Source organism: Anguilla anguilla, chromosome 13 (assembly GCF_013347855.1).
Source record: "Anguilla anguilla isolate fAngAng1 chromosome 13, fAngAng1.pri, whole genome shotgun sequence".
Classification (NCBI taxonomy): Eukaryota; Metazoa; Chordata; class Actinopteri; order Anguilliformes; family Anguillidae; genus Anguilla; species Anguilla anguilla.
The window spans coordinates 31872081-31898920 of NC_049213.1; the positions used below are offsets into that span (position 1 = coordinate 31872081).

A 26840-nucleotide genomic window follows, 5' to 3' on the forward strand; every position below is an offset into this window, starting at 1 on the left:
TATGAGGCCTAATCTGTAGGTCACCGTATCTATCAGATTGAAATTATACAGTATGTAGCTATTGTGCTTTTTTTTGTTCAGTTTAGTTTACCATTGTAAATAGGAGAATGTTCAATTGACTGTCCTATTTAAATAAAGGTTAATGAAAATATTAGTTGATGAAGGTGCTTGTATTTATATGCACAATCTGTTTGGTGGAGTGTGTGAGTGTGTGTGTGTGTGTGTGTGTGTGTGTGTGTGAGTGTGTGTGTGTGTGTGTGTGTGTAAGTGTATGCACCTGTGCGTGTGTCTGTGTGTGTCTGCGTGTGCGCGTATGCCTGCGTACAGGGGGCATGCCCATAGGCCAATGACTGCGTTTAAGAGTACAATGCGCGTCTGCCCTGTGTGAGGGATCTCTCAGTAATGTATGCAGTCGTAGGGAGAGCGAGCGCTCGGAGGGGTGTCCCATTATAAATATGAGAGGCCTTTTGATCGCCCCGGCCCCTGTCGAAGCTGTCACACCGCTGCACACTCCACGTCGAGCGCTCCGGAGGAAGGGCGGCGTGCTAATAGAGATCGTATCTCCTCCTGAGCGCTCGGTAATGGGCCGGGACAATGGCGGGCGAGAATGGCCGTTCACGGGGGGGGGGGGGCAGCGCTACTGTAATCAGTCATCGTGGTGTCAGAGCGCCGCGCGTAACTCTGACCCGACCAGGAGCCGCCGCCCGAGGTGGGGTGGGGGGGGGGGGGGGGGGTGGGGGGACCGCCATTGTGCGCCCAGAAAATTTCGGCTTCGGCAACGGCTGGCGCACCGCGTCTGCGGCCTTCGGCGGTTCCTCCTTTTCAAGGCTTTCCCCCCTTTTCTATTCGGGATATATGCAGTGTTGGTGCCACTTAAATATTTGCCCTGTGAAGGCCCAATGAGAGCACGGGGGTTCCAGGCCCATTGAGACTGAGTGGCACGGAGCGAGGAGAACCATGCCAGTCTCTTTTATTCTACCCCGGGCCTCCACCAACAAGCCTCCGGGGCACAATTGGAGCCGTTGCCCGGACGACGTTTTCACATCCCTGTGTTTACCCACTCTCCTCTCCCAATTCTGCTTCACAGAGAAAGCGGCTCTTCTGAATAAGTGGGGCCGAATGTCTTTAAGCCACCAGAAAAGTGGTGAAACGCAACTGTGTCGCGCACCACTTTGCCCAGCACACAGAGTTGTATAACCAGCTGTATAAGAACCGTTACAGCCACAATAACACTTTGTCCATTGGCGCTGAGTTGTGTACATTGATGTACACAATATGAAAGAAAGATTGGCAGGACATTCAACTTTCGAAAGATACTTCAGCGTAGCTCAGACGATGGCCCAGAGTGTGTGTTTGGTGCCGCTTGCAGGAGTACTTAACTCTTACTTAAAAGTGTATGATCTGAGGCAAGCTCTGAGGCAAAAAAGTGAAATAATACAATGGCTTCTATAGTAATATATAAAATTCAAAGTTCAGTTAGATACAGTATGCCTGTTGAATGATAATTGCATTTTTCAGAGAATGACTGTTGGGGCTGTTTAAGGGCTTCAGATTGGGGAATAGGATATGGCAGAAAGACCTCAGACTCTGTAGAGATAATGGCATAGAAACAAGACGACTACAGAGCGACCTGGGTATGGGCTGTCCCAGCGTCATGTGACAGTTCTATATGAGGATGTTTGCCTGGAGGGCCAGTACTGGCCATAACAGCATCGCCGCATGCCCATGGCAAAGTGAGCATGCAGTGCTGTAGGACAAATCCTATCCAGGGTTCAGCTGAATCATCTTCCTGCTCAGCCATGGGGTAGCAGTAGCTTATACCGCGCCCATTGCTTCCTGTCCCAAAGGCATTCGTTAAAACAACACACACACACAGACACACACACTGAAAAAAGCATAGTCTGTGTCCCACCCCAGGTCCTCATCAACACGGATGATACTCTTATAAAATAAGAATGAGAAAAAGTCCATTCTGTTCTTGTGAACCCCTGCCATTCTTGAGAGTGGGGATTACACCCCAGCCGTTCAGGCCCAGCTGAGGTCTGGTCACTGTGGCAGGACAGTAATATTTTTAAAAATCCTTTCAATTTAGGGCTCAGCATCCAGCAAGCCCAGCTAATGATAGGGCCTTGCAGCTAGCAAAAGGTGGCTGTTATGTAATTGTTTATGGCACCTCATTGGGCAGAACATGTTCTTGACAGCCAATCCCATTTCAAATTTGACTGGCAATCACACCAACAAGGCAACACATGGAAGCTGCATTTAAAATTAATGGAACAACTTCAGTTTTATGTTTACTTTATTGTAACAGAGAACAATTTCAAATACAGTTCACAAAACATTCTAATATGCAAAATACTAAAATTGTATTTGAAGATATAAACATTTAATGTTATAAAAATAGTAGATAATAACTCTATGTATAAAAATAAGTTAGCCTTTCTTACCCAATTTTCATTAACATTTTTTTAAACATGGGCAGATATTCAACAATGGTGTATTCCAAGAACTATAAATAAAATTTCTTCCGTTCCATGATTCATTTTGTATTTGATGTCCACATTTCAGCTCCTTTAGAAATGTAAAAATAGATAGTTTGTTATACTGTATACATAACAGTATGGAAATAGTTCATTGGTCTGTAAAAACAGGGGCATTTTTTTGGGTAAATAATTCTATTTTAATTGGCTTTAGAGAAAAATCTAAATCTGTAGGTTGGCTTTACTTGTATTTTTAGAAATTGTAATTATATATGGCTTCAAACATGTGAAAGGTGCATCCCATTTAGATTATTTGCATGATTATGATGAACTTGAAAAGTTGAAATTTCACATTACATTTTACATTTGTTTCATGTGATGAAGAAAAAAATTTAAGCAAATTGTTTTTGTTCATGGAAAATTTATACACCAATGTAGGATAATGTATTGTATCACATTTAGTTATTTAGTTGAAACATAACAGATGTTTTTTATGAATAAATTTTAAGATTTATCAAACATTATTATCAATGTTTTAAATTTTTTCTTCAGAAAAGAAAAAAATCTTCTCAATATAATAACTGTCCTCAATTAATTTATAAACTGGATGTCCATGGATTGAATATTTACTATGTTATATTCATGTGTGTATTTGAAGGTATCTGTAAGATGAATATTCCTACTTTTTTATGTTGTGGGGCCAATGAGGCTAAATATTTGTATTTATGTATGTATACTATGTTTTATGTTTCAGATAATGAAAATTCATTTCATTTAACGATTTATAAGATTTATAAAAACCTTGTTTAATATGGTTGTTGAGACAAATAATGTTCCAGTGTGTCCATCTTCAATGGTTTTGCCATCAACAACGACCTCATAATAACTTTAAAAAGGGATGCATTTGCGATCGCACTTCTCTTTTTCAAAAGCTGACTAGTTAGCACACGAGGGTGATAATGCAGACGAGCACCTCGAGTGGTCAGTTATCATAAATCAATGACGGTTTGTAATTCTGTTAATTCAGACAAAAGGGGACGGAATAAAAAGCCATTAAAATGACATGTGAATTGGCAAACAAACTGTTTAATGTGTGTCTCTGGTGTGAAGGGGGCTCTCGTGAGGTGGGGGCTCGGGGGGAAATTTACATCTCATTGGAGTTTAATGGGCCACGTCGGGCCGACCTCCTTATCCCCATGGCGACCAATCTTTTCTCAAGATTTTCAACAGGCCGAAATGTTCTTTTTTGTCCCGTTTGAAATGTGTCATGTGAGCCTGACGGGACTGGGGCTTGTATGTATCAATTTGTTTCTGTTCTGGGGTCCCCAATAGACGCGCAATGAATATATGGGCTATTGAGCCCCGGGGCACAATGGCCACAGCTGACGCGGTCGCCACGGATACCCGCCCGCACAATGGCTCGGAATGATGACATATGGTCCCGGGTTACCCCGGCCCGCGGAGGCCCAATAGCCTTGCCCCCGCTGCCGGACAAAAACCCCTAAAGTTAGCCATTTATCCGTGCCTACTCATTTCATGGTAAAATAAACTTTTTATACAGTTTTAACAGCAGACACACACAAAAAAAGTGAAAGACAAGGAGAAAAGCCGCCATGTAAAGTGGGGGGAATTCATCATTAAGTGATTCACAAAAGGGGTTTTTTTTCCACCTGCTTCTACATGAATACGCAAATTGTAGAGGATTTCCTTCCTAGAAAAAGGAACTCTTTTAATCTGTTATCAGATACGTAGCTTTCAGAAGAAAAAAAAAAAGACGAAATGAGCCATATGGTTAAAACAACTTTTAATCCCACGGGTCCATCAGTCCCAGTTTCCTTATTAACTCTTCTCAGTATAGATACACAAGAAACAAACCCTGGAAGTACTTTTCTAGAAATTATGTTTGTGGTTTAGGGGCATGCAAGTAATAAAAAGCAGCGTACTTATAGTGTAACGTGCTGCTGTAGTATGACTGCATTACATCCAGGGATGCATTTAAATAATATTACTTTATGTTCCCTAGCACTGGGTTGAATTTTTAAGTTCAACAAAAAGGTCATAAAACAACTGGATTGTAGCGTATGCTTAATTTGCCACAACTTTACAAAAGCACTGCTGTGAATGTTCTCTCCGTACAATGTGATACAAGTCTGCTTAAATGATTTCTAAACAGTTTTGATTCAGATTTACCTCTTTCTAAAAGCGGCTTTGTGATTATGTACTGGTTGCCATATGTGACAGCAGAGGCTCTCACACGTTTATTTATTATTTATTATGCACACAGTAGGCCCCATTATCAGAAGGGTTTTTAAAAAAAAGAATATGAAGAAGACATCTCATGTCAGAGTTATCCTGCTGCATCACTTAGAGGGCGGTGGGGTGGGGTGCGGTGGAGGGGGGGATGGGGGTGGGGGGGGGTAAGGTGATGTCACGGGGGGGACTCTTTTGTCCGGGGGGCCCTGGATTCTGTAGGCCCAGTCTATCTCATCCCATTCAGTCTTTTCAGGTGCAACAACAATGAGGGCTTCACGGCCCAGAGGATCTGAAGAGGCTCTGGAGAGACTGGGCCTGGGCACGGAGCTCGGACACCACGCACCCCAAGCCGTCCGACACACATGAGGGAGCCCCTAGACTTTGACAGCTGTCAATCAAATCATTTTTTTTTGGGGGGGGGGGGGGGGGGGGGTGGGAGGGGTGTGGTCATTAGCTATTCGCTCAACCGGCATATCTATATAGTGCTGGGTAGTGAGGGTGGATTAAATGTTGGGTATGGGCCTGTATCTGGTAGAACACACATTTTTTTTACAAAAAGTATGTAAATGTTCAATAGCTAGGCAATTTGTTGGCTACCATCGCATTGCAATGTTTGCTCATTGTAGGTGCTGCTGCTGTTTCTTTGCTAATAAGAGTTTTGTTGTTTTAAGGTTTGTATTTCGTGAATAGCAGGTGGGTCCATTGTTTAATTTGCACATTAAGGCCCCGGGAGTAAAATAAAGATGAACTGTCAGAGGTTCATCCCCCCCACCTCTTTGCATTGGCAGGGAGAAGAGCGGAAATCAGGTCTGGCCAGGAACGAGAAGAGGGTCTTCCTGCTGGATGTCCCATTGGACAGGAACTGCCTGCCACCAGATGTTTCCTCTGTACCAGAAAATGGATGAAATAGATAGAAGTGCGTATATGTACGTGTGTATGTATGTCACCATAAGGCAAAAATTATCGATATGACAGAAATCTACAAGCTATTCTTCGCCCTCAATGAATGAGTTTCTGTGCTGTCAGCAAATATGTCCAAAATCCATATGATTTTACCATAATATACTGAAGGCAGTGATCTTTAAGCCATTCCCTTCAATGACAGATTAGAGAAATGGTGTTTAAGGATTCCTTTTGCTTCTGGGAGCTCATGGGGTCAAAGAAGGAACCCTTTTTCACTTCTACAACACTAGAGCATCAGTCCTGCATTGCCCACACAGGTGGCCCAACCCCCTCATCGGAACGCACGAGTGAGCCCCTAAAATGACTCAGCAGCGAACGCCATGGCAGTGCTGTCTGCTAGACCTACTCTTGGCTTGGAATAGCCTGGCAATCAGTTAAAACGAAACAGCGCTTCCCAGAAACACTCCGGGCGTCCGAAAATAATTCACAGGAAACTCATCTTTCCAGAACCGTAAATCCGCGCAGCGCGCTACAAAGAAACGCAAACAGTAAATGGTCTTCGAAAGAGGAATCGCTGGAGACAGTAAAGGAAGAGGGCCGGGCCTGGGAGCTTCTCCTCGCAGACAGCTTGTTGTGTCTAAGTGCTGAGAGTCTGGCCAATGGGATTTCAGAAATGGCGAGTGGCCACATCAAAAGGACGGACACTCTAAACACAGATTTCCGCCACATAGCACGCGTCGCATTGATGTCAATGGACGGAAACTGTCGGACTTCCAGGGAGATCGTCACATCTTCCTGCATATCCCTGGTGGATCCCTGGACACTTTGGTGTTAAAAGCCTTCCAGGACTCACATGTGACTTTTTGTAACTGATGGAGAATGTCTGCCCACCATACGATGACTTGTCACATAAGATAGCTAGCTGAGAAGCAGCGTGCATAGAAAGATATAGCACAGTCCATATCCCGCTCCAAGCCCAGGAAAAGGACTGCAAGATGCAAAGAGATACGGATCTGTCAGTGAGGAGAATCAGGAGTCCAGGAAAGAGCAGGGTGCTATCAGCTCCAGTACTCAGACATCGGACAGAAACTAGGCATCTCACATTTGTCCGGCTCAGTGCGGACAGGTTGAAGAGAAAGGACATACAATGACAAATGGTTTTGTCCTCTGTCCTTCTTGGGGAGTGAAGCCTAGCCTATGTGCATCTGTCAGCTACTGCTACTATTCACTCTGAAATGCAGGGTAGTTTCTCTTGCACAATGAGATATGAAGGCATAACATGTTGGCTATGACTGAAGGAACAAGTAAATAATGTCAGGTATAATGTAACATTAGGGCACAAAATCTGTCTATTTACAGAAGATGCGCATTTTCAGAAATCAATCATTTCAAAGGAATTAAAGCCCATGTTTTTAATTGCTTGACATTACAACACTATTGCCAAATTCCTTCCTTCAGCTATAAGGTGTTAACTCAGGGTTCACATGAGGGGAGGGCAGGGGAGGGGGCACACCTTCTAGTTGACTGACACACAAACAAAGGAAGCTTTTGGAGTTTAGCAACTGAATGCAGAAAAACCCGCACAAAGAAGTATTGATTGCCTGGAGAGAAAAGGAGTGGGAAAAAAAAAAAACAATTAGCATCGGCTGTGGGATAGGTGAAGCAATCAATACCGGAACTCCGCAGGGCCACGGGACCCGCGTTCCACTTGAGGATCCCTCCTCAATGCACTTATACAGTGGGACCGGGACCGGGAGGGTGTCGATACACACAGCGGGCGAGCACTGTCACTCACGACATAGAAAGAAGGGATGGACGGGGGAGGGAGGGAGGGGGGGGGGGAGTGGAGGGAAAGAGAATAGCTTGTGGGAAAGGAGCAGAGGAGGTGGAGATGTGTTCTTTTCCCCAGAGTGTTGAGTCCAGAGGGCAGAGCCTGAATCTCTCGTCAGGGGGTGCGCTTACAGCCACAGGTTGTTATGTGAACAGTCCTTTGTGGGAAAACACTGTGCTGAAACCAGATCAAGATACTAGAGACAGGGTTACGGTTCCTGATTTGGTCAAATCAAACTGAAGATGCTTAGTCATGTGCGTGTGGGTACGGTATTCTGCGGTGGTGAGAGCAACCATTTTGAGTTCTCTGTTCCGGGATGCGGGTGCACTCTTGCCCTCTTTCTTTGTGACAAAAGATAAGTCCCTGGACAATAATATGAGAACACTTATAGCCTCACGCATACACATAGGCATATGTCTGCCTTCTTTATTTGAAAATATAACTAAACATAGACTGTACAGAACTCCACATTTTTTGATATCAGGATATCTCAAACCTTATATCTGCTCAATGGTATTGTCAATACAGAAAATAATTGTCTCACAAATAGCTAAATTGAGTTCACACAAGTACTTCACAGTGGTTATCTGATGATGCGGAAAGAGGTACTTTCTTCAGATGAGAGGCTGCTCTCATTGGCTGAAATGACACAATATTTCAACAATACTTTTTGTTTCTTTTAGGAGGGGCTTTAAAACTGTGATCTAGTCTACATATATCTCCCTGACTCCCTGAAATTTAAAATGTATAAAAATAAACAGTTGGCACTTGTCTAAATTCGTGGTCACCCATACACTTTCAGACACTTACAAACGAGCACACACACCTCCCTTGACTGACTGGTTATTTGTGTGTTTGCAGTGCTTTCGTGCTGGTTTTGTCCAGCTCTGGGCCGTTTTCAAAACCGGGTTTGATTACAATGGGTCAAGGCGGGGGGCTCGTGGGCCCGAAGACGAGGTTTTGTAAATTCGGCTGGTCACATGGGAGCTGCAAGGGGGGAGCTCTTTCACGGGAGGGCCTTCCGAGTGCCACCGGCGAATAGAAGTGTTTGCTGACAGCAAACAGGAGGGCCCTGTTTCCACACTGACATGGGAAAACCCTTTCCACCCAATTTTATTGTCTGTTTTGCCTCCCCCCCACCCCCCCCCCTGCCCCCCCCCTTCCCTCCAGGGTCAAGAAGGCAGGTAGATAGACCGTAACCTTTACTCCCTGCCCCAGTGCATTAAAGAGGACGTGAAGAAAGTGCCTCTCCCCCTCAGGGTAAATGCCATGTTTCTGTAATTTAGTGTAATTTGGCCGTCCACGTAAAAGCAATAACACTTATCTCTTGATATATAATCTGCTACATACTTCAAATGATGTCATATGGCACTTCCATCACTAATGAAGTACATCTATCTATTGGCCTACTAAACATTTGTTTACGTGTCTGTCAATGCAACCAACCGTGTATTTGTCTGAAAGAGTAACAATGAGTCCCGATCGCAACTAATCATGTTCTACAGAGTAAAAAGCGGTTGACGTCAAGCAGGATATTGCCAAATCTGACGCGAAACTCACACCTGCTGTGTTGTTTTAATGCTGGTCTGGTTAGTTGGGTGAGACGTGGAGCCTCCTCTCTGACTCGTACCATCCATTAACAGTCCTATGCTGATAAACACACTGCCATAGAAAAACACGGTTCCATCTTATTCTGTTTGTCCTTCTCAGACTCACAGCAATCTTCTCCCGCTGCGTGTGTGTGTGTGTGCGTGTGTGAGTGTGTGTGTGTGTGAGTGTGTGTGTGAGTGTGTGTGTGTGCGTGTGCGTGTCTGTGTGCGTGTGTGTGTGAGTGTGCGTGTGTGTGTGTGCGTGTGTGAGTGTGTGTGTGCGTGTGCGTGTGCGTGCATGCATCTTTATGGAAGTTTGAGAAGGTGACTAAATTCATCTATGTGTGAGAGTAAGTTTGACCTGGTTATCTATGTGTATGTGTGTGTGTGTCTGTGTGAGTGTGTGTGTGTGTGTCTGTATCTGTGTAAATGTGAGTGTGTATATGTGCTCATGTGCAAGGGTGTGTGTGTGTGAGGGCATGTTAGTTTAAGTCTTATCTTTGCACGTATATTCTTCTCCCCTTCCGGCAATAATGTCCTCTGAAAGGAGGCTTAAATGTCAGATGGGCATTCAAGACCGCAGGCAATTTATCATCTGCTAATTGCTATTACTGATGATAAAAGACGCTTAATTGTATGAAATGATTTAAGAAAATGTTTACTCTCTGAGATAGAGCAGGGAGCCCATCGACATTCTACCATATCTACTAGCGTGAGCTTGAAATATTAGCCACCACAGATAAGACCTACCAAAGAGACGATAAGACTGCCATTAGATATGAGTAAGTGTGTACACCTCTACAAACACCCTTCAAAGATCTACAATTATTGTGGATGGAGAAAAGCAAAACCATCCTGAACAGAGACTTTATTGCATCATATATCCCTTTGCATTTGAGGCGTAAAATATTAAGTTGGGTCCTAAAACCCATTACCTGGGTTTGACCAGGAGTCTTTAGATGCACAGGACACAACAGGCTCTTCAACCTTCCAAGGGTAGGTTGGGTCTGTCAGTCATGTTCCTCTGATTACAGCCCCCCCCCCCCCCCCCCCACAAGATCACACCTACAGGCGCCTTGTTAAACTGACATCTGTATTAGATACACCTCTCCACTGATCGTCACTAACTTTCTTGTCGTACTCTGTGGCCTGGTGTACAGTACAAACGCTGAGATATGAACACATTAGGAAAAGAGACTTGATTTTGCATTGCTGTGTGGGGTTGTAAATTGTAACTCGATTTTGTGTTGGTGGAGAAACACATCATGCACGCACAAAGCATGCTTATTGGAAAAATACCAAATATTAATTGGGGTGTTGGAGGCCCCATTTAAAAAAAAAATAAAATAACCAGTCTTCCATGAACTGAGTGCTTGTAGTAATTACAGTAGTAAGAACAGTTTCTGATGAGCATATTTGTCGTTGTTTAATAGAAAACAATGACCTGTGATCATATGGTAGCTAAGAGATGTCATTTAGCCAAATACATTTTACACCTCATTTTGCACCTACAAGGAAAAAATAAATGATAGGAAAGGTCTCAAAGTCTCATGAAAGCCAGGGGCAGACCTAGGTCAAATACGTATTTGTTTTGGATTCAAATACTTTACTACGCTTTACTGATCTGAACTTGTCTGGTGTATTGGAACCAAAGCAATACTCTCAAAAAGTGCAAACCCCGCCTTCTGGCCATATTGGCAGGCGCAATTACACCAGGCAAGATCAACAGAGCACAGAAAAGTGTTTGAACTCAAAACAAATACGTATTTGACCCCCGCCTGACCAGGGGTAGTGTGAGGACCAGCAATAAGCATGTTTCTCCCCTCTCTGCTAGACAACCACAACTGAGAGGCAGGAAACAAACAGGAAAGAGGCCAATGGCTGTCTGTGTACGCGGCTGCGGACTCAGTTTTGCTTTGTTTGGAGTGAGGTCGTTCTGACTCGTTCACTTATTGACGTTTTCCTGCTTTCCCTGCGTAAAAATGTGAGCCATAAACCCACCAGGTGGGGGAAAAACACTGTCCGCCATTTTACATGAAAAAAAACCTCCATGCAGGGGGAGTGGAGTTTACTTTCTAACTGAATCAGAATAAGAGGTAACTACAATACAGAGAGAGAGAGGGAGAAAAAAAAAGGGGGGGGGGGTATAAACACCTTCCGTTACTGGTAGTAACAGCCGGTATTTATAATGCAAAGCCCTCAAGTGGGGGGAACACGGTGATAAAGCAGGAAACAGAGAGAAAAAATCTGATCCATTGACACTGAGGGGGACAGAAAGGAGCCAGGCTTGAGCAGTGGCCAGCTTCTTGAAAGGTCGCTAACATCTGGCGAGGAGGGTTTGGCGGCCGCGGCAGAGGTCTCCCGCCCTCCCAAAGTCTGGCGGCTGCTGTCCGTCCGGGACGGGCCGGGCCGGGCACCAGGACATCCTGTACCAGAACAATGTGCCACACGGCCGCATCCTCATTGCTTCACCGTGGGCCTTTTAAACTCATTACCGCCACGCCACGCTGTCTCCCAGATCCCCCACGTCTAATCCAGCCGTATGATGGGAGATCATAGAGCTGGTGAGCGGGACTGAGTACCTGCTGACCAATGAAAATGCCTCAAACTGGTTTGGCAAGTTACAGGACAGAGGCAAAAAAATGATCTAACCTCAGGTGTATATACAAGCCGTATTAGTCAAAAAATCATGCCATGATTACTTACCACCTACATTCAGTGTCATGTCTTAATTATGCATATTAAATCTGTTTGTCTGCTGCTGGTGGGAAGTTAAATTTCTCCATGTGGCATCAATAAAGAATATTCTCTATAGTCTATTCTATTCGAAGCCTCTTTTTAACACATAATGCTGCAAGTCCTTATTCAGAGCAGGAGATAATAAATTCCACAATAAGTCATTAAATTCTCTGTTTAAATTACTGGAAGACAAGAGAGGTATGTGCACTGCAAGGGAAACCAGAAACAGAAGCTGGTCCTCCATCCAGCCTGATGCCACTTTAGCAAGAAGTTGGTAAATTGGATCAATTTCTTTAAAAGCTTTTTTTTTGGTTGGTATAGGGGCTTTTGCAGGTTTGTGGTTGAAAGCAAAAATATATTTCAAGTAACTCCAAAGCAGCTTTTATAGTGACAAAATTTAACTGCAGTATCACCTTAAGGAGGCGGGTTGATGGTCCTTCGATCTCTTGATATACAATAACTCACACCTTACGAGGCCCCACACCTGCTATTCCTTCCAGTGCCAGCTGAGAGGTCCGATCTTTTTTACCAAAGCTAAATATTTCAAATTCCCTGTGAATGAAGCGCACATTTATACATACACTCACATGCTAAGACACACGGTGAGACCAATATGTGTGCGTGCATAAGCCAAAGAGGAGGTTCCTCCGCCTGTCTGATCGAGCAGAGTACTAAGACCATGTGTCCATTAGCGTTTCACTGGGGCCTGACTCACTCAGGGGAAAGTTCAGTGAGGGTCTAAGTGACATCATTAGCCTTTAACACACCCACATCTGACTGCTCCTCCAGAACAAAGTCACACATTATGAACTGCACTCTTGGTGTAACATGGAAGGAATTTGGGAGGCATGGTGAGGCAGAGGTCTCTTCCCTACCATAAAAGAGAGACTAAAATTCCCTGTCCAAGACTGGACAACGCTGCGTTATACCCATAGTCCAGCAATTTTTTTTTGAGTGACTTGCACCCCTGACTAACGCTTGTGAAAGGCTACTAACAGGATGGCCTGTCTGTATGAGAACGCACAAGCTTTGGGAAGTCCATATGTAATTTTGAAAAGAGAAGAACCTTGTGGCCATCTCTCTCTCTCTGTCTCTGTCTCTCTCTCTCTCTCTCTCTCTCTCTCTCACACACACACACACACACACACTCTCTGTCCCCAGTCCCCTGCCTGCCCCCTCTCCTGAAAAGAAAAGAAAGAAAAGACTTTGAGGGTTGGAGATCAGCACTCAACCATTCACAAGTTCAGCGCTCCCCCGGGGGCCATGGTTAAGTCCCTGGATTTGTATAAAGGGAAATCACCTAATCCTCTTGTGAGAGGGCCCCCTCTGTCCTAACCCCCCCTCTGGTGTCCCATCCAGGGGCATGCAGCCAGGCGTGAGGTTGGATAGCCGCACACACTCAGGCCAATGCAAGCCCCCAATAGCCAGCAGATGCCTGGCTTTGGGTTTTCTCTATGTCTCAAGAGCCCTTATCTACACCAAGCCGCTGAACCACACAGAAAATACGTTTTCAACTTGCTTTTCGTGAAACAACCAAACGGTTAAAATGTTATCATGATGAAATGGTTCAGGGTACGAATTCAAGCTTTTAGATTTTGAGAGAACACTGACCTGAGATAGACTGTGATCTTATATCATCAAAGAAAAAGCCAAATATGTCTTTGCACAAGCTGGCTTCTGGGGGCTCAATGGACATCCAGTTTGTCTAGACAAATTACATACAATTTTAATGTCACTCAGGATATAGCACAGCACCACTACCCACAAAATCCCAAAAAGATGGTCCAAAAAAGCCCTTCATAGAGAAAAAAAACAAACACGCCTAACAGGCCAGAACAGGTGGTGGCAAGTTACTTTTCCATACCAAGTGAGCTACTGACAAACAGAACAGAACACACTACAAGAAGGCATACAAACTACAGGTAAACAGGAACTTGTCTTTGCATTAGCAAGAGTTTGTATTTTACCACATTTTCAGACTGCGTACTTTTTTTTCCAAGCAGCAAAAATGCCAATTCTCGGACCTCCCTGACAGCCGAAAGTGCCAGTCGTTTGTGCAGTGGCATACCACTTGGTTCAGAATCAAACCCTGTCAGTGCCATTGACAACAATTGGCCATAGCTTCACCATGGGATTGGTGGGCTTCAGTTTTCAGGGGGTGGTGTAACAGGGTGTCCTCTTGGTGATTGGATGACAGCAGCTGCATACATGATGAGTCATCCGAGGACTGAACAGCTCTGCTGATGGACAACAGACTGAAAAAAGGGAATAAAATGAAAATATTATTGCCGTGCAAGAAGTTGCCTTTTCAGTAGTTTCCCATTTCTGAGATTCTAACTAATAAAGTAGATACTAAAGTAATAACTGAGCAGCTGTTGAGTTGAATGTAATGAAATGTTAAATGCTTCGCAGGGCTCTGTATAACGTGGGTTTTTCAAATAGCAGTGAAATTTACATTCATGTAAAACAATTAAATTTCAAAGCCACATTGCATTCCTAGTTTCCTACCTATAGTCTGGCACTGGCTCGGTGGTTAGTGAACTTGCCTTGTAACCATAGGAGGCCATTCACTAGTGAGGAACCTTTCTTATACCCGTGAGCAAAGTAAGTAACCGCACTGCTACTTCTACAAAATAGCAAGAAGAAAAAGAAGAACATTAACAAACAAAAACCAAGAACATGTAGAAGATGATGATTACTGCAAGTGGCCTAACAGCAGCAACACTGATGCGCCCAGATATTGAGAATTAAATATGCCTAGATATATCAGTTCACTCCAGTTAAACAAAAGGAATAATGTTTTTTTTTTTTTTTTACATAAACCTGCAATACAATACTGAAATACATGCTACAGCTCTGCAGGTCCCTCCCTTGTGAACATATTAACAGTGAACCATGACCTGACCGTGGATACACCCTCTTACTTGTTTTATTATTTTCAAGTACTAATTTTCAAAAACAAATTCTGACCCGCTGCTAAAATTAGATGACCGACAGCTGACTGCTCCGGTACAGGAGACAACGATCCCCCAGAGAGGTAAATACATAAATAAAATTAGTTCTAAATTCAGGGCCATTTCTCCTGAGGCCATTCAGGGGTTGAGGCGCATAAATGCTTAGCGAGACCTTTGACCTGTGAGAGGAGTCTTTACTTTTCCCGGTGGAATCTCCGCCATTCCTGTGGGGGGGGGGGGGAGGGGGGAGGGGGGGCGTAAGGCTGATGCGACCACCGCTCCTGAAACCGGAGCCCCCCCCGGCTGAAAAGTGAAACCCCCGGCCTCAGAAATGCGTTCCGCAGACAGGTGACACTGAGCCGCGCCAGTGCGCCCGCGTGCCACGCCCTCGGTGAGGGCGACATCGGATCGCGGCCGACACACCGACCCCCGCGTCTGCCCACACGCCCCCCCCGCCCACCTCACACGCTGCTGCTCCACGGCCTGAGCGACGCAGCGCTATAAATACCAGGAAAGAGGGGCGTCTCGTAATTCACTACTTGTGGAGGAGGAGGAAGGGGGGGGTGGGGGGGGGATTTCCAAGCTGCTCCTTTCCGATTGAAACCCATTAGTGTTGTCACCGCGCTGCAAACGTGTGCGGCTGCTGTCACCACCGCCCTCGAAAACAAGCGGGGGGGACGCAGCGCACCGGCGGGGGCGCTCCGAGCTCCTCTCTGCAGCACAGTGAGGAAGGAAGAAAAACCCCTTAAAGCTCCAGAGCTCGCAAAAGCAGCCCCATGCGACTTTCACCAAGTCGAACTGAGAGTCACACACAGGAGGCGGACACTGATTAGTCAGGTGAGTAATAACAGGACAGGCAACAAAATCAGGGAAAAACATAAGCCAGCACTGTGGGTCAGCGCGGCTTGAGTTTCCTAAAATGCTTTTCTAAATGATAGCGTTCGGTAATATTACCCTGTACCTAAATGATCTTTGTTTTTTTTAATTCTGCTTAGAAAAACATTTATCTTTTATTCTGTTTATGTGTTGCTTGTTTAAATGTCATAAAGTAAGGACTTCCTGTATAAAATGCACCCCCGCCCCCCCACCCACCCACACACACACACACACACACACACATACACACCCCACCCCCCTCTGTGTGGAAACAGGTGCAGTGGGAGGTGGTGTCTCTCTGTTTCTTCTCTGAAATTCCCTCACCCCACCTCTCCCCCCCCCCCAACCCTCTTCCACGTCTCAACTCAGACATGCTGGGAATTTCCTTGGACCCTTGTGAATGGAGCCCTTGACCACAGCTAATTTAGAACTACGTCAGTGAGGATGTGTCTCAAATCATAGATGATCAACACTAATGTGAAAATACCAGTAACTATTTGTCATGCTGTTATACTGCTGTGAATACTTCTATTTCTGCAGCCAAGAATAAACCAATATCTTGGCTCCCTCAAAAAGGCCGCTTAGTTCATGTCTTCATCTGATATATTGCAATGTCCTTCGCAGAGCAACAATTTCGCATGAATTGTCGTATCTGCTGAAGCTGAGTTCGGGAATCTCCAATCTAACATTCATAAAGCTTTGAGGTACTGGGGTGCAATACCTCCTTGTGGTCAAAACAGAGAATGCTCATCTTGGTGCCTCAAGAGAGCTTTGAAAATAGACTTCTCAAGCACAATCAAAGCTGAGGGTGTTCAAACGCTCATGCTCTGAACCATACTTCTCATTGACCTCAGTTGCAAAAATTCATATTTTAATACTGTTTTTTATATTTGAGAAATTATAAAAAAATATAAGATTTTTACCCCTCTTTTATGATACATGCAGACATATTAAAACTCTTGCCACTAAGAACTCAGTGTCTGCCTCAGAGAAAAAGTAAAATGTTGGGTAAGGATTACGATTAAAGGTGGGCAAGAGTCCTTGAACAGTTTTGGGAAGGGAGGAATTGGATAAATAACCCCTGTATGTGAATTTGCAGGTGAGTTTTGAGAAAAATGGTTTTTCCCATTGCCCAGACTTCTGCAGAACTCCAACCTTTTCCAGGATGGATTCTAAATCATTTTGGGGGAGCAGTTATACACATATATCGTAAAACACAACCAATGAGAATAGCCTTTTAAAAACATACAACAGGTATCGGTCATTTAGAGCAAGACTATGTGTATCAACATAACATTTAAAATATTCCAGGATAACAAAACATGACATTGAACAGCATAATTAGGTTGTTGAATAAATATATGGTTAAGATGATTTTAATGGCGAGTCAAAACAACTAATCAAATAACTGATTCACATCAATGGCGAGCACTGTTGTGCTGAATGGCCTGTTCTCGTCATTATGTTATGTTATTTATTATATGCTGACTGTTAAGACTACAAATTAATAATTACAATATATGTCTTTATTTGCAGAGACATAGCACACCTATTAATGCATTCAACAATAAATTATACACTTCTGTCGTATTTGGTGAATTTTACAATTGATGAGAATCATATCAGCTAAAATTATTCAGACAATTTCCTACTGCTGAACACTATACCCGTCGAAACTATGTCGAAACTTTACAAGCAATCCAAACGACAGAATGCTGATGGTGTGTTTTGGTTTTGCCTCCGCCTCTAAGTTTCACGCCTGTATTGCCCGCTTGTTGAGTGCTTGGGAATGAAAGCACGAGATCTAATTAGCCAGCTCAGAGCTCGCGACCCTGACCCGCACAAGAACCGACTACCATCTCAAATAAATGGACCTCATTGAACTCTTGCTAATGAGAAAAACGCCCGCGGCCATATGGCTCCATTTCCCCGCAAACGAGTTAGCTGCTTGAGTGCAAGACCTGTGTGCACAGCGAATGAATGATGAAAAGTGAACGTTTTGCCTATGAAACTGACCGACCCTGACTGTGGTAGATTAACAGACGTGGATTAAATTTAGGTTATCTGACTGAACCTGTTAACGTTTGGTTACATGTACACCAACGACGCCGTTGCCACAGAACATGGAAAACAAAGTACACGCAAACTGATGCCGTGGTAAAAATATAAGAAAATAATGGTTAAATACGAAAAAGGTTATTTCCTAACCACTTTCTTTGCTTGAAATAGCTTATTTGTCTCGTAGCCTGGCGTCGCTTTAACATTGGCGAAAACGTTTCACTTTCAGATGGAGAAAAATCATCTATTTAAGCATAGTTTTTATACCGCCGTTGTTTCTACTAGTCTTAATAGGTCTGCTAGTGGTCGTTCCTAAAGTAGCTGGAGTGTGTTAGTCATGAAGTTCAGTGCGGTGGCTGCTGTAATTAGACTCCAGGCTGACGCCTTGCCGGCCGCGCGCGTGCGCCTCCTCACCTCCTGAGAGCACTGCTGCGGCCAATGCGCGACCCGTGCTGCCAGCGGGGATTTACTGACTGGCTCAGTGCCCGACCGCAAGCAGTCTGGTTCGCTCGGTTCTCACGACCTCAGCACTACGCAGGCGTCTCTGAAATATTAACATAGACGCGCCGCGCGGAGGGAACAGCCACGGGGCCCACACACTGCCAACTAGCGTTCCAGTGAAGCCTGTGCAAATGGAAGCTTTTTACGATTTTCAGGCTCGTGCCATCTATCAGCCTACAGAACGTTTTCACAGGAAAGAGGGATTCCTCAAAAACCCAGCAACTGAAGTAGTTTAGGCTACACGACATGCACACACAGTTATGTGATTGTCTTTTTGCTTTTCTTGCGTTTTGTATCGGCATAAACATGACCATAAACTATAAGTAACCAAGCGTTTAGATGAAAATATTATCCATTTGCCTTGTTCAAGCGAACCCATTCAACGCAATAGGCCTATTGAAATCAAACTAAATGTAACAATAAGCGTTGGGTATACGCAGTCAAGCGAAATTCAACAGAAGTACGACAGAATGTAATTAACTCAAAGTGCATATAGGCAGTAGCCTATATGCACCAAAAGATGTAACAATTTGGCCGAACGATTACAATTTGCTTCTAATGTAATTTTACACCTTGGGCGTAAATGTTAAAATAATGTTTTTGTATTTAGTAAAGTTTTACGTCCGAATAAAATAGCTAATTCACAACTCGCCTATAAATATCTTTCCATGATAGGCTATTGGATATTGCTGTTAAACGGTTTAGTTAAATATAGAATGTGCAGTCAATATGGAGGGATGCACATTTTGGTCATCCTGAAGGATTGAGTTCGACAGGTAGTTGAGCGCGCCCTGTCTGTGGAATGCATCGCGCAGTGAGAAGCTTTGATACCCTAGACCTCCAGTTGACTGAATGTAACCCAACCCCGGAGACGGTGAGGCCCGCCGACTGCAAGTGGCTGGCACACGGCGAGCGTCATGCCGACAGCCCCGGCAACACGACCCCCGGTTCCGGACGCAAGGGAAAGATAAGCTTACATCCCAGGGATAAATATACAGGAAAATGGAAGAGGCGGATAAAGGGAGGAAGGGGGTTTGTACTAAAGGGAATACGCGTGCTGTAAATAAAAAAGTCTAAATCCAGCCAACTTTACCAGCTGAGTTCCAAGCTTTACATCTGGTTATTCTAGTATTATAAGATAGTAGCCTAGCCTGTAAAATTCAGCTTGCCTGACATTTGAATATATCTAGTCTAACCTATACTGGGTGCAAATATTTTTTTTAATATGAACCGAGAAATCTTTTTAACAAGCAAAACTTTATTCTAAAAAATATTTTATTTCTTTATTCTGGTACTGGAACTCAGGAATTGCACATATGCGCGGGGGTAGCAGCTAAATTATCTTAATTACCAATGGCTGCAAAGAGTCTTAAAGATACCCTGCACAGTAAACAACAGGCATTTAATCTTTTTGAAAAATATAGCCTAATTTCCTTGTTTGTCACCAAAATCCGTAGAACACTTTTAAGTAACTTTTAAACAAAATTGGTAGATATGGGTATACTTATAAATTAATTCCAGTTTCGTTTCCCTGTTATGATTATGGCCTAATACACATGCAATCTTTAAAATGTACACTCCGCAGTATAATATTAAATATTTTTATCTTGAACTAAAACTTTTAAATAAGTGCTGATTGAATATTACAGTAATATCAATAACAGTCCAATGTGATTACATCGGAATGCTAACAATACTAATACTAAATAGCCAAGATAACGTCAGAGGGGAGTTCGTAGAACCTACATCATTAACAATAAAGTAAAGCAAACTCGTGGGTACATTAGAATTAAGACTATAGGCCTAGACATTATAATATACATCTTATAAAACGGTATGCACATATGTTTAAGCTGAGCCTAAGTTGGCCATTACAAACAGTTCATTTGCGTTATTTTGTACATCGCATTATAATTTGAAGGACAAACCATTTCAGAGTTGATTCCAAAATTTTATTATTTCCATACCAAAACCTCACAAGTTGAAGTTTCGTGAACAGGAACTAACAAGCAATATAAAACAGCTTTGGCATTGAGCAATGATCGATAATTCTTATATAAAACCATATTTAAAAACGATATAAATGAAATCAATGGGCTATAAACATTTTTCCACACAAAAAATGAACATATTTATTACCAACATCCAAAAATCTGGAATCAGCCAATAAATAGTCGAACAAGGGTCAGTAACGTTCCTTAAAACGGAACTAATTTCTCCTTTATAAAAAGTCACTAAATTATTTCCTTTTTTTTCTTTCAAGCCTTTACCATTTGCCCAAAATCCGTTCACCACGGCCTCCAGACAGACTCATTACTGTCCGCGCCAACACTGACGCTCATCGGGCTTACAGCCTTTGAAACGCCAGCGAAAGAAGTCATGCCCTGAACCGGGGAAATCATGGTCGTTCCCGATGTGGTGTGGATGGAGTTTGAGCTGAGCGTGACTGGTACGTTTGTGTTGGCGTAGAGGGGGATAACAGGAGTAGTCGCAGAAGCGAAAGCCGGGCTGGGGATGATAAAGGCGAATTGTCCGTCGGTGGCTGGCACGAGCTGAAAACCACCGTACACCTTCGGTGACACTGCCTCGGAGGGACTGAGTTTGCAAGGCATGGAGACGCCGTTTACTGGCACAGTGGCAGCAGATGGTAACTGCACGTGCAAAGGCTGAGCAAGGTGCGCTTGCTGCTGGGCCGAGGATGGCGGTGGGTAATTCATCGCAATCATCTGTCCCATGCAGCCGGACAGGTGGTTGAGGAGCCGAGACTTGACCTCCGTGTTCACCCCTTCACAAGTAGTCAAGAAGCGGGTCACCTCATTCATGCACTCGTTGAATCCTGCTCGGTATTTGCTGAGGACTGTTGTGTCGGCTGTCAGAGCTCCTGGAGAAAAGGAAAGACAATATTAGCCACAGTCTAACTTTCGACCTGAACCAGCAGACATTAAGGTTAGTTAATCGGCTATTAGCCTCAAAACCGATAAAGGCTAAAACTGAAATACAAAGTTCCAATTTGGGGACCAATTATTCTATTTATTAATTAATATATTTGCAACCAAATCAGGGAATGATTAAGACATAGACCCACAACTACAAGTTGTTATAGGCCAGAGGCAGGAGAGGCGCGTGGTGCTGGGTACCTACCAGTCATCTGCACGCGCTGCAAGTTCCGCAGGTGCTTTACTGTCATCTCCAAGATATCTGCTTTCTCCAGCTTTGAATGTCTGGAACTCTGGAAACAAGCAAAATCACAAGTAAGTGATCATGACCTATATAGCCGCGATGTCTTCAATGCCATTGATAGATTAATTGTTGTTTTCGTTATTTAAATATGACTTACATCTTTCTTAAGTGCATCCAGGATGAGAGTCTTCAGCTGCCCAAGGCTTTCATTTATTCTCGCTCTACGCCGTTTCTCCATGATTGGCTTCGAAGACTGCAAAACAAATTCAAATTCGACAGTGAATTTATTAGCAATTTTCAAAAACAAATTTTGTTGACAACGTTTGGGCACACAAAACAATGATGTTAAACATTGAATGTTACAAAACATTGGTCACAGTTAGCCAGTTTTTGAAAGTTTGTTACCTTTCTGTGTTCACTGGCACTTTTTGGTTTGTCCGGTGTGTGAGCTCCACTAGCCGGGGCACCAGCTACCGGAGATGCGGTGGTTTTCTCCATGGTATCAGCTGGCATTTTAGTTGTATTCTCTCTTAATGTACAAACTGGTGCAAAAAGATCCTTCGGATTTGCGGCGAAACGATGTCAAATCTCAGGACAGTAGTACGCTGCCTATGAATCTCGTTTGACAGCAGATGAGGAAAGACTTTGGCTAGGATCCTATGATGACAACTACGGAGCGGCGCGCAAGTCACTCTGATCAGCTATATCACATCTATTCGCTTATTTAAACTCGTGTGTTGCTAGGACGCCGTGCGCAAGTCGACTCAAAGTGCCACACGCCCGTGATATTTATAGCTGGTCCGCCTGCTCCCAGTTCGTGTGAAACCTTCTCTGCATTCTTTCCCACACTCGCTGCAGCCAATAGGCGTGCAGACTCACCCTTTGGGCGCGGGGCAGACCGATGATTGGACAACACCCCCGCGGGCTGTCAGTCACGCGCTGCTCAATCAGCCCTGGAGGTACAAACAACAAAGCGGTGAGCGCGGCCCGGCAGGTTGTGGAGCGATAAGGACTATTGGGGGAATGTAGTGGCTGTTTGTTACTAACTTTTTTTTGCCCGCAAGAATTTACCCCTTAGACAGTGGTCTTAGATGTCTTCATACCCAAATTTAAGCCCGTGTGTGAATGTAGTCCGCATGTAATTACCATGCAAATAAATCTAATTGCATTACGCTGATGAAACTGTATGTTGGGGAATTTTCACTGGTGAGTTTGGGAATAATTCTACAGTTACGCTGAAATAGAGCTTTACATTTATAAAGGACTATATAAATAAGTCCTTTCCCGAAGCCACTTATGTTTGTTACAAAAAGAAAACTTTGGAGTGAAATTGTTTAAACCTAAGGTAAAACAATTAACAAGCAAATTCTGCCAGTCTGAAAATTCTAATGTGTGCTTCTGTTGTACTTCAAAGATTAAAAAGCAGCTGTTTCTCCACGCGAGGCGGTGCGCAGCGGCATGCAGGAAACCAATGACAGCCGGGAATTGTAAGCTAATTCATCTTCTTACACTCTGATTGGCCGGGTAAACCTCCAGTTGTCAATCATCACAGCAAGGGAGGGATGCATAGATGGGTGGGGGAAGTTCGACTAACATCTGTCCGCGTGCCAGCCCCACTGTGAGCGCTCGTTCAGTGCACTCCTGCCTCCGCATAGCACGTGCCAGAGCAGTGCTCCCTGATTGCAGAGGAATGGGAGACCGCGCTCATTGCAGGAATACACCCTCTCCCGCTCCAGAGCCTGGGAAAACCACTCCTCCATCTAACAGGAGCACCTCATAATTTCGTTGTGTAAACAATGAGTCTTCGTGCTAGCCTGATTTTTGTAAACAGTCGGGTAGATTGCATTGATCATGCAAACAGGAAAACGTTAGTTTTCAAAAAGTTTACGGAAGATAACTTTCGATAGTTTACGCACGGACGCTTGTGTCGAGCCTCAGGTCGACCGTGGATCGCCTAGCCAAATGGAAATAATGCTGTTTTAAAGATAAGTGAGTTGTCATAACTCATTGATTATTAGGAGACACGCTGGTAATTTTAAGCGATATACATTTTTGTCCATAACAATGTTTTTGTCATGAACCGGAGTCCAGATTAGATTGGTATCTGTAAACGTTATACCCCTTAAGTTATGCATTTACATTCCTGTGCTTAAAACGAGAATATAAAAGTACACACAGTCTCGGCATTTGTGAGTTGTACTACCTGGATATGTGCATTACTTACTAAAATATTTAAGTGGCCAAAGTATCTAATTTATCACATAAAAATACATTTATAGCACCATAATGTAAAGTTGTCTTGGAAAACGGTCAGGTTCGGTAAAAAAAAAAAAAAAATTTAAGCCAGTTAGAACCTATTCACAAATTACGTTGAATGACAAAAAAAATCATTATATGATGTGGTATCATCCATACGATTTATCATGTTATCTTAAAATCACTCTTGGCAGTTGAATCGCACGGACTTTGGCGAGTTGTGTTTTGTAGTGAGAGGCTGCCGCCTACCGGGGGTTCCATGCATTCCAAGTTTACTTGATTACATTTTTAAAAATCGCTTTACCTGATTTTATTGCGGATCATTTTAATGATCAGTTTAATTAGAGCAGCTACTCACGACGATGGAAAGCAGAGATGTTGCTCTGGTTTCATGATCACGCATCACGGTAGCTTATTGATAATAATAAGATATTTTCGTCAAAACTAGCCAATAAAAACACCAATCTTCATCATGCTTAGAAATATTTGGATAATTTATCTTAAGATTTGAACTTTTGTTGGCGGGAATATGCACTTAATTTTTTTTTATTGCTTTTTAAAATTTATTGCCTGGCATGATGAATGAATGCGAAAATATTGCGCGGAGTGCATTAAACCAGAAAGAAGGGAGACCTTTATAAGAGTAATTACCGAATCGTTCTGATAATTATTGCATTGGCTTTTCCTCTAGGTGGCGCAAGAAAAGGACCTGTGCCAACTACTCGGGTGTGTGGAGTTAGTATGTGCTTTGCAAGGTTAAAGACTCGTATCAAAGATGATGCTGACGTATGTACGGTTTTGAGTAAAGCAACAACTTGTTGCATGGTAAAGTGTAATAACGAAATACAATTAATAAAGTAATCTAGTCGTTCAATCTGAAATAACCAAACCAACAAACAGAAAATAATAATATTGTACAACCGGAAGAAATAAGGCAACCAGTATCGGAAATTGAACATTTGATATCGATGAACTGGCAGTATCTAAAATTAAACATATGAAATGAAATAGATTTTATTGTATGGATTGTACAAATTTTGGGAAGGTTCTCATATGAACGCTTGCAGAGACAAAAAACTGCCAATGGCAGATCAATCAAAGGTAATACATTTGCACTCCTATTTACCAAATTCTGAGTGGGGTACAGTTAATACAAACTTTATTGCTAGACCTGAGGATTTTATGCTTTGGTAGGATGGCATTATGGCACGTCTCTTAAAGGACCACACTACCTTCTGATGTGTTTCAGTGCTACATTTGCTCTGTAGTACATGAACCCAGTGACCGGACGTTTATTTAACCTAAAATGTACTTTGGATAATAGCGCTCCTCAGTTTCACAGATACTGAAGTGACCCTATGAGGAAGTTCTTTGTTGCTTGAAAGGGGCAGATCTCTGCAAATTAAAACAATTTAATGCATTTCACGTATTCAATGTGGTCTTCTTTAGTATGATTCACACATATTCCACATGACACGCTTAATAAACATGGGTTTAGGACAATGAATCCTTTACTGTTTAAACTAAAAAAAATCCCAGTGTGCCCTACTGTTTGGAGCGCATTACAATGGAATTGTTCAGAAAGTGGAAAATATTGCTTAACATTTCTTACATTAGTTACAGATCATTTTACATGTCAATTACATTTACGCTTTGTGATATATAAACAGTGAATCAGTCAGTGAAGGAAAGCATTTCCTAAGAGATAATACTGAAAATAAAAATAATATCCTTAAACAACCGTTCACCACACCAGCTTTGGATTTGGAAACGAAATAAAAGAACTTTTGCTGCACTCTACCGGTGTGTAACCCTTGGCTGAGTGGAGGCGTGTTAAATAAAGTGTCATTTCGGGCTGTTTTGTGGCGACTCGCAGGCCATTGTTGGCGGGTTAGGGAGAGCCGTGCTGGGGCACGCGGGGCACTTGTTTGCTGAAGGCCCACCGGCCTCAGAGGCCAGCTGTGTACATGGCTCTTCACCTTTAGCCTGTTTGCTTTGGGATTGGAAGGTAATGATGCAAACCTAACCCCTGGATCCTGGCCATGCTTCTGCTAAGTCCCTCTCTTCAGAAACCCAAGCCCCTACCTCTTGGAGTTTTAGGAGAATTTCTTTTTTTTATTTTTTTTATTTTAAATGCAGGAATGCATCTGACTGGTGTCTTGAGGTAATACTGTGGCTTCTGCCTGGCATGTTATTTATTCAGCTTCATACAAGGTAATATTAAGTTATTCAATTTAAAGGACTTTATTCACAATCTTTAACTGAAACTTACAGGGTGTGACCAGATCTATAAATGTATGCTTTATACATTAAAATTGTCTTCAATAATTTCACAAGTTGGTTTTGTTCAACAGAATAAGGGTTGTGCTGTGAAATGTCTGCTGACTGGCTAAAATTCAGTTATGAAGGAATGTTCCACAGAATTGCATGCTGTTTGACGTCAAAAATGATAAACAAGAAACACTCTTACCATTCCAGGAAAACTGCTCTGTAAATTAAATCACCTTTTAAAAGCCCTCTGAGTTGCTTCTGCATAAAATGTCTGCCAAATAAGTAGAAAATAAACTCATTTCAAAATCTATATATTAATAATGACATGTTCTAAAATAGTTTAATGTTAGATTAGAATTAGTATTAGTTTAGTTAATACTTTAATTGAACCCAGCTTCATTTTCTTCTTTATCAGTGGTCACTGTCTAGTTTTATGTAGTTTTCCACTTGAAAATAATTCTTGGGTGACTAACTTTTAGAGCAGAGAAATGAATAGTTTAGAACTTGTGGCTTTAGATTACATCAGCACGACATCTTACAAATGAGAAAACAGGCGTACACATTTACTCTCTCTCTCTCTCTCGCTCTCTCACACACACACACACACAAACAAACACACATAGACCGAATTATATGGACTGAAAATATCCTATTCTTTTCATGAAACCTTGTTATGTTTCTTGTACACATGTGTAGATGGACTGTGGATATATGTGCACGAACCAGTGTAGGTGCTGGTTCTTTGTTTGCCAGCTGCCATTAAAAAGCAGAAAGATTAAATGCATCACCCTAATCCATCTCATGGCCTGTAATAAGCATTACCGGCTATGCTGGGCCCTCACAGTAGAGGAACACAATGAATAGTTAAATATTAAGAGGCTCGCTGATCTCCCCAGATTACAGGGGACAGGCGGTGAAATGGGATTGGTCTGAGAATAAACTCTCTGAT

The 26840-nt window shown here is 43.1% G+C and overlaps 1 protein-coding gene and 2 long non-coding RNA genes across 4 annotated transcripts; 1 reads left to right on the forward strand and 2 right to left on the reverse strand.

Moving 5' to 3' along the window:
* Positions 1-13605: 13605 nt before the first annotated feature.
* LOC118211961 lies at positions 13606-18180 on the reverse strand. Its single transcript, XR_004762131.1, has 3 exons — positions 18098-18180; positions 14304-14421; positions 13606-14050 (listed from the first exon to the last, which is right to left on the reverse strand). It is a non-coding gene; the product is annotated as an uncharacterized LOC118211961 (long non-coding RNA).
* Positions 18181-20122: 1942 nt separating this feature from the next.
* Positions 20123-22142, reverse strand: LOC118210630 (transcription factor HES-4-B-like). Its single transcript, XM_035386963.1, has 4 exons — positions 21770-22142; positions 21522-21617; positions 21326-21413; positions 20123-21065 (listed from the first exon to the last, which is right to left on the reverse strand). The coding sequence occupies exons 1-4, from the start codon at positions 21875-21877 to the stop codon at positions 20473-20475; spliced, it is 885 nt and encodes a 294-aa protein (XP_035242854.1). The 5' UTR covers positions 21878-22142; the 3' UTR covers positions 20123-20472.
* An 87-nt stretch (positions 22143-22229) lies between these two features.
* On the forward strand, positions 22230-26496 carry LOC118210631. 2 transcript variants are annotated; one of them, XR_004761887.1, is made up of 3 exons: positions 22230-22340; positions 22779-22851; positions 24312-26496. It is a non-coding gene; the product is annotated as an uncharacterized LOC118210631 (long non-coding RNA). The 2 variants fall into 2 exon arrangements; XR_004761886.1 differs by lacking the exon at positions 22230-22340 and adding an exon at positions 22380-22570.
* The last annotated feature ends 344 nt before the right edge of the window (positions 26497-26840 follow it).

Coding starts and splice junctions, on each gene's coding strand:
- LOC118210630 (XM_035386963.1), bottom strand. CDS start 21,877: ATGCCAGCTGATACCATGGAGAAAACCACCGCATCTCCGGTAGCTGGT. Junction 21,618..21,769: donor GTGCCAGTGAACACAGAAAG/GTAACAAACTTT, acceptor TTTGTTTTGCAG/TCTTCGAAGCCAATCATGGA. Junction 21,414..21,521: donor TGGATGCACTTAAGAAAGAT/GTAAGTCATATT, acceptor GCTTGTTTCCAG/AGTTCCAGACATTCAAAGCT.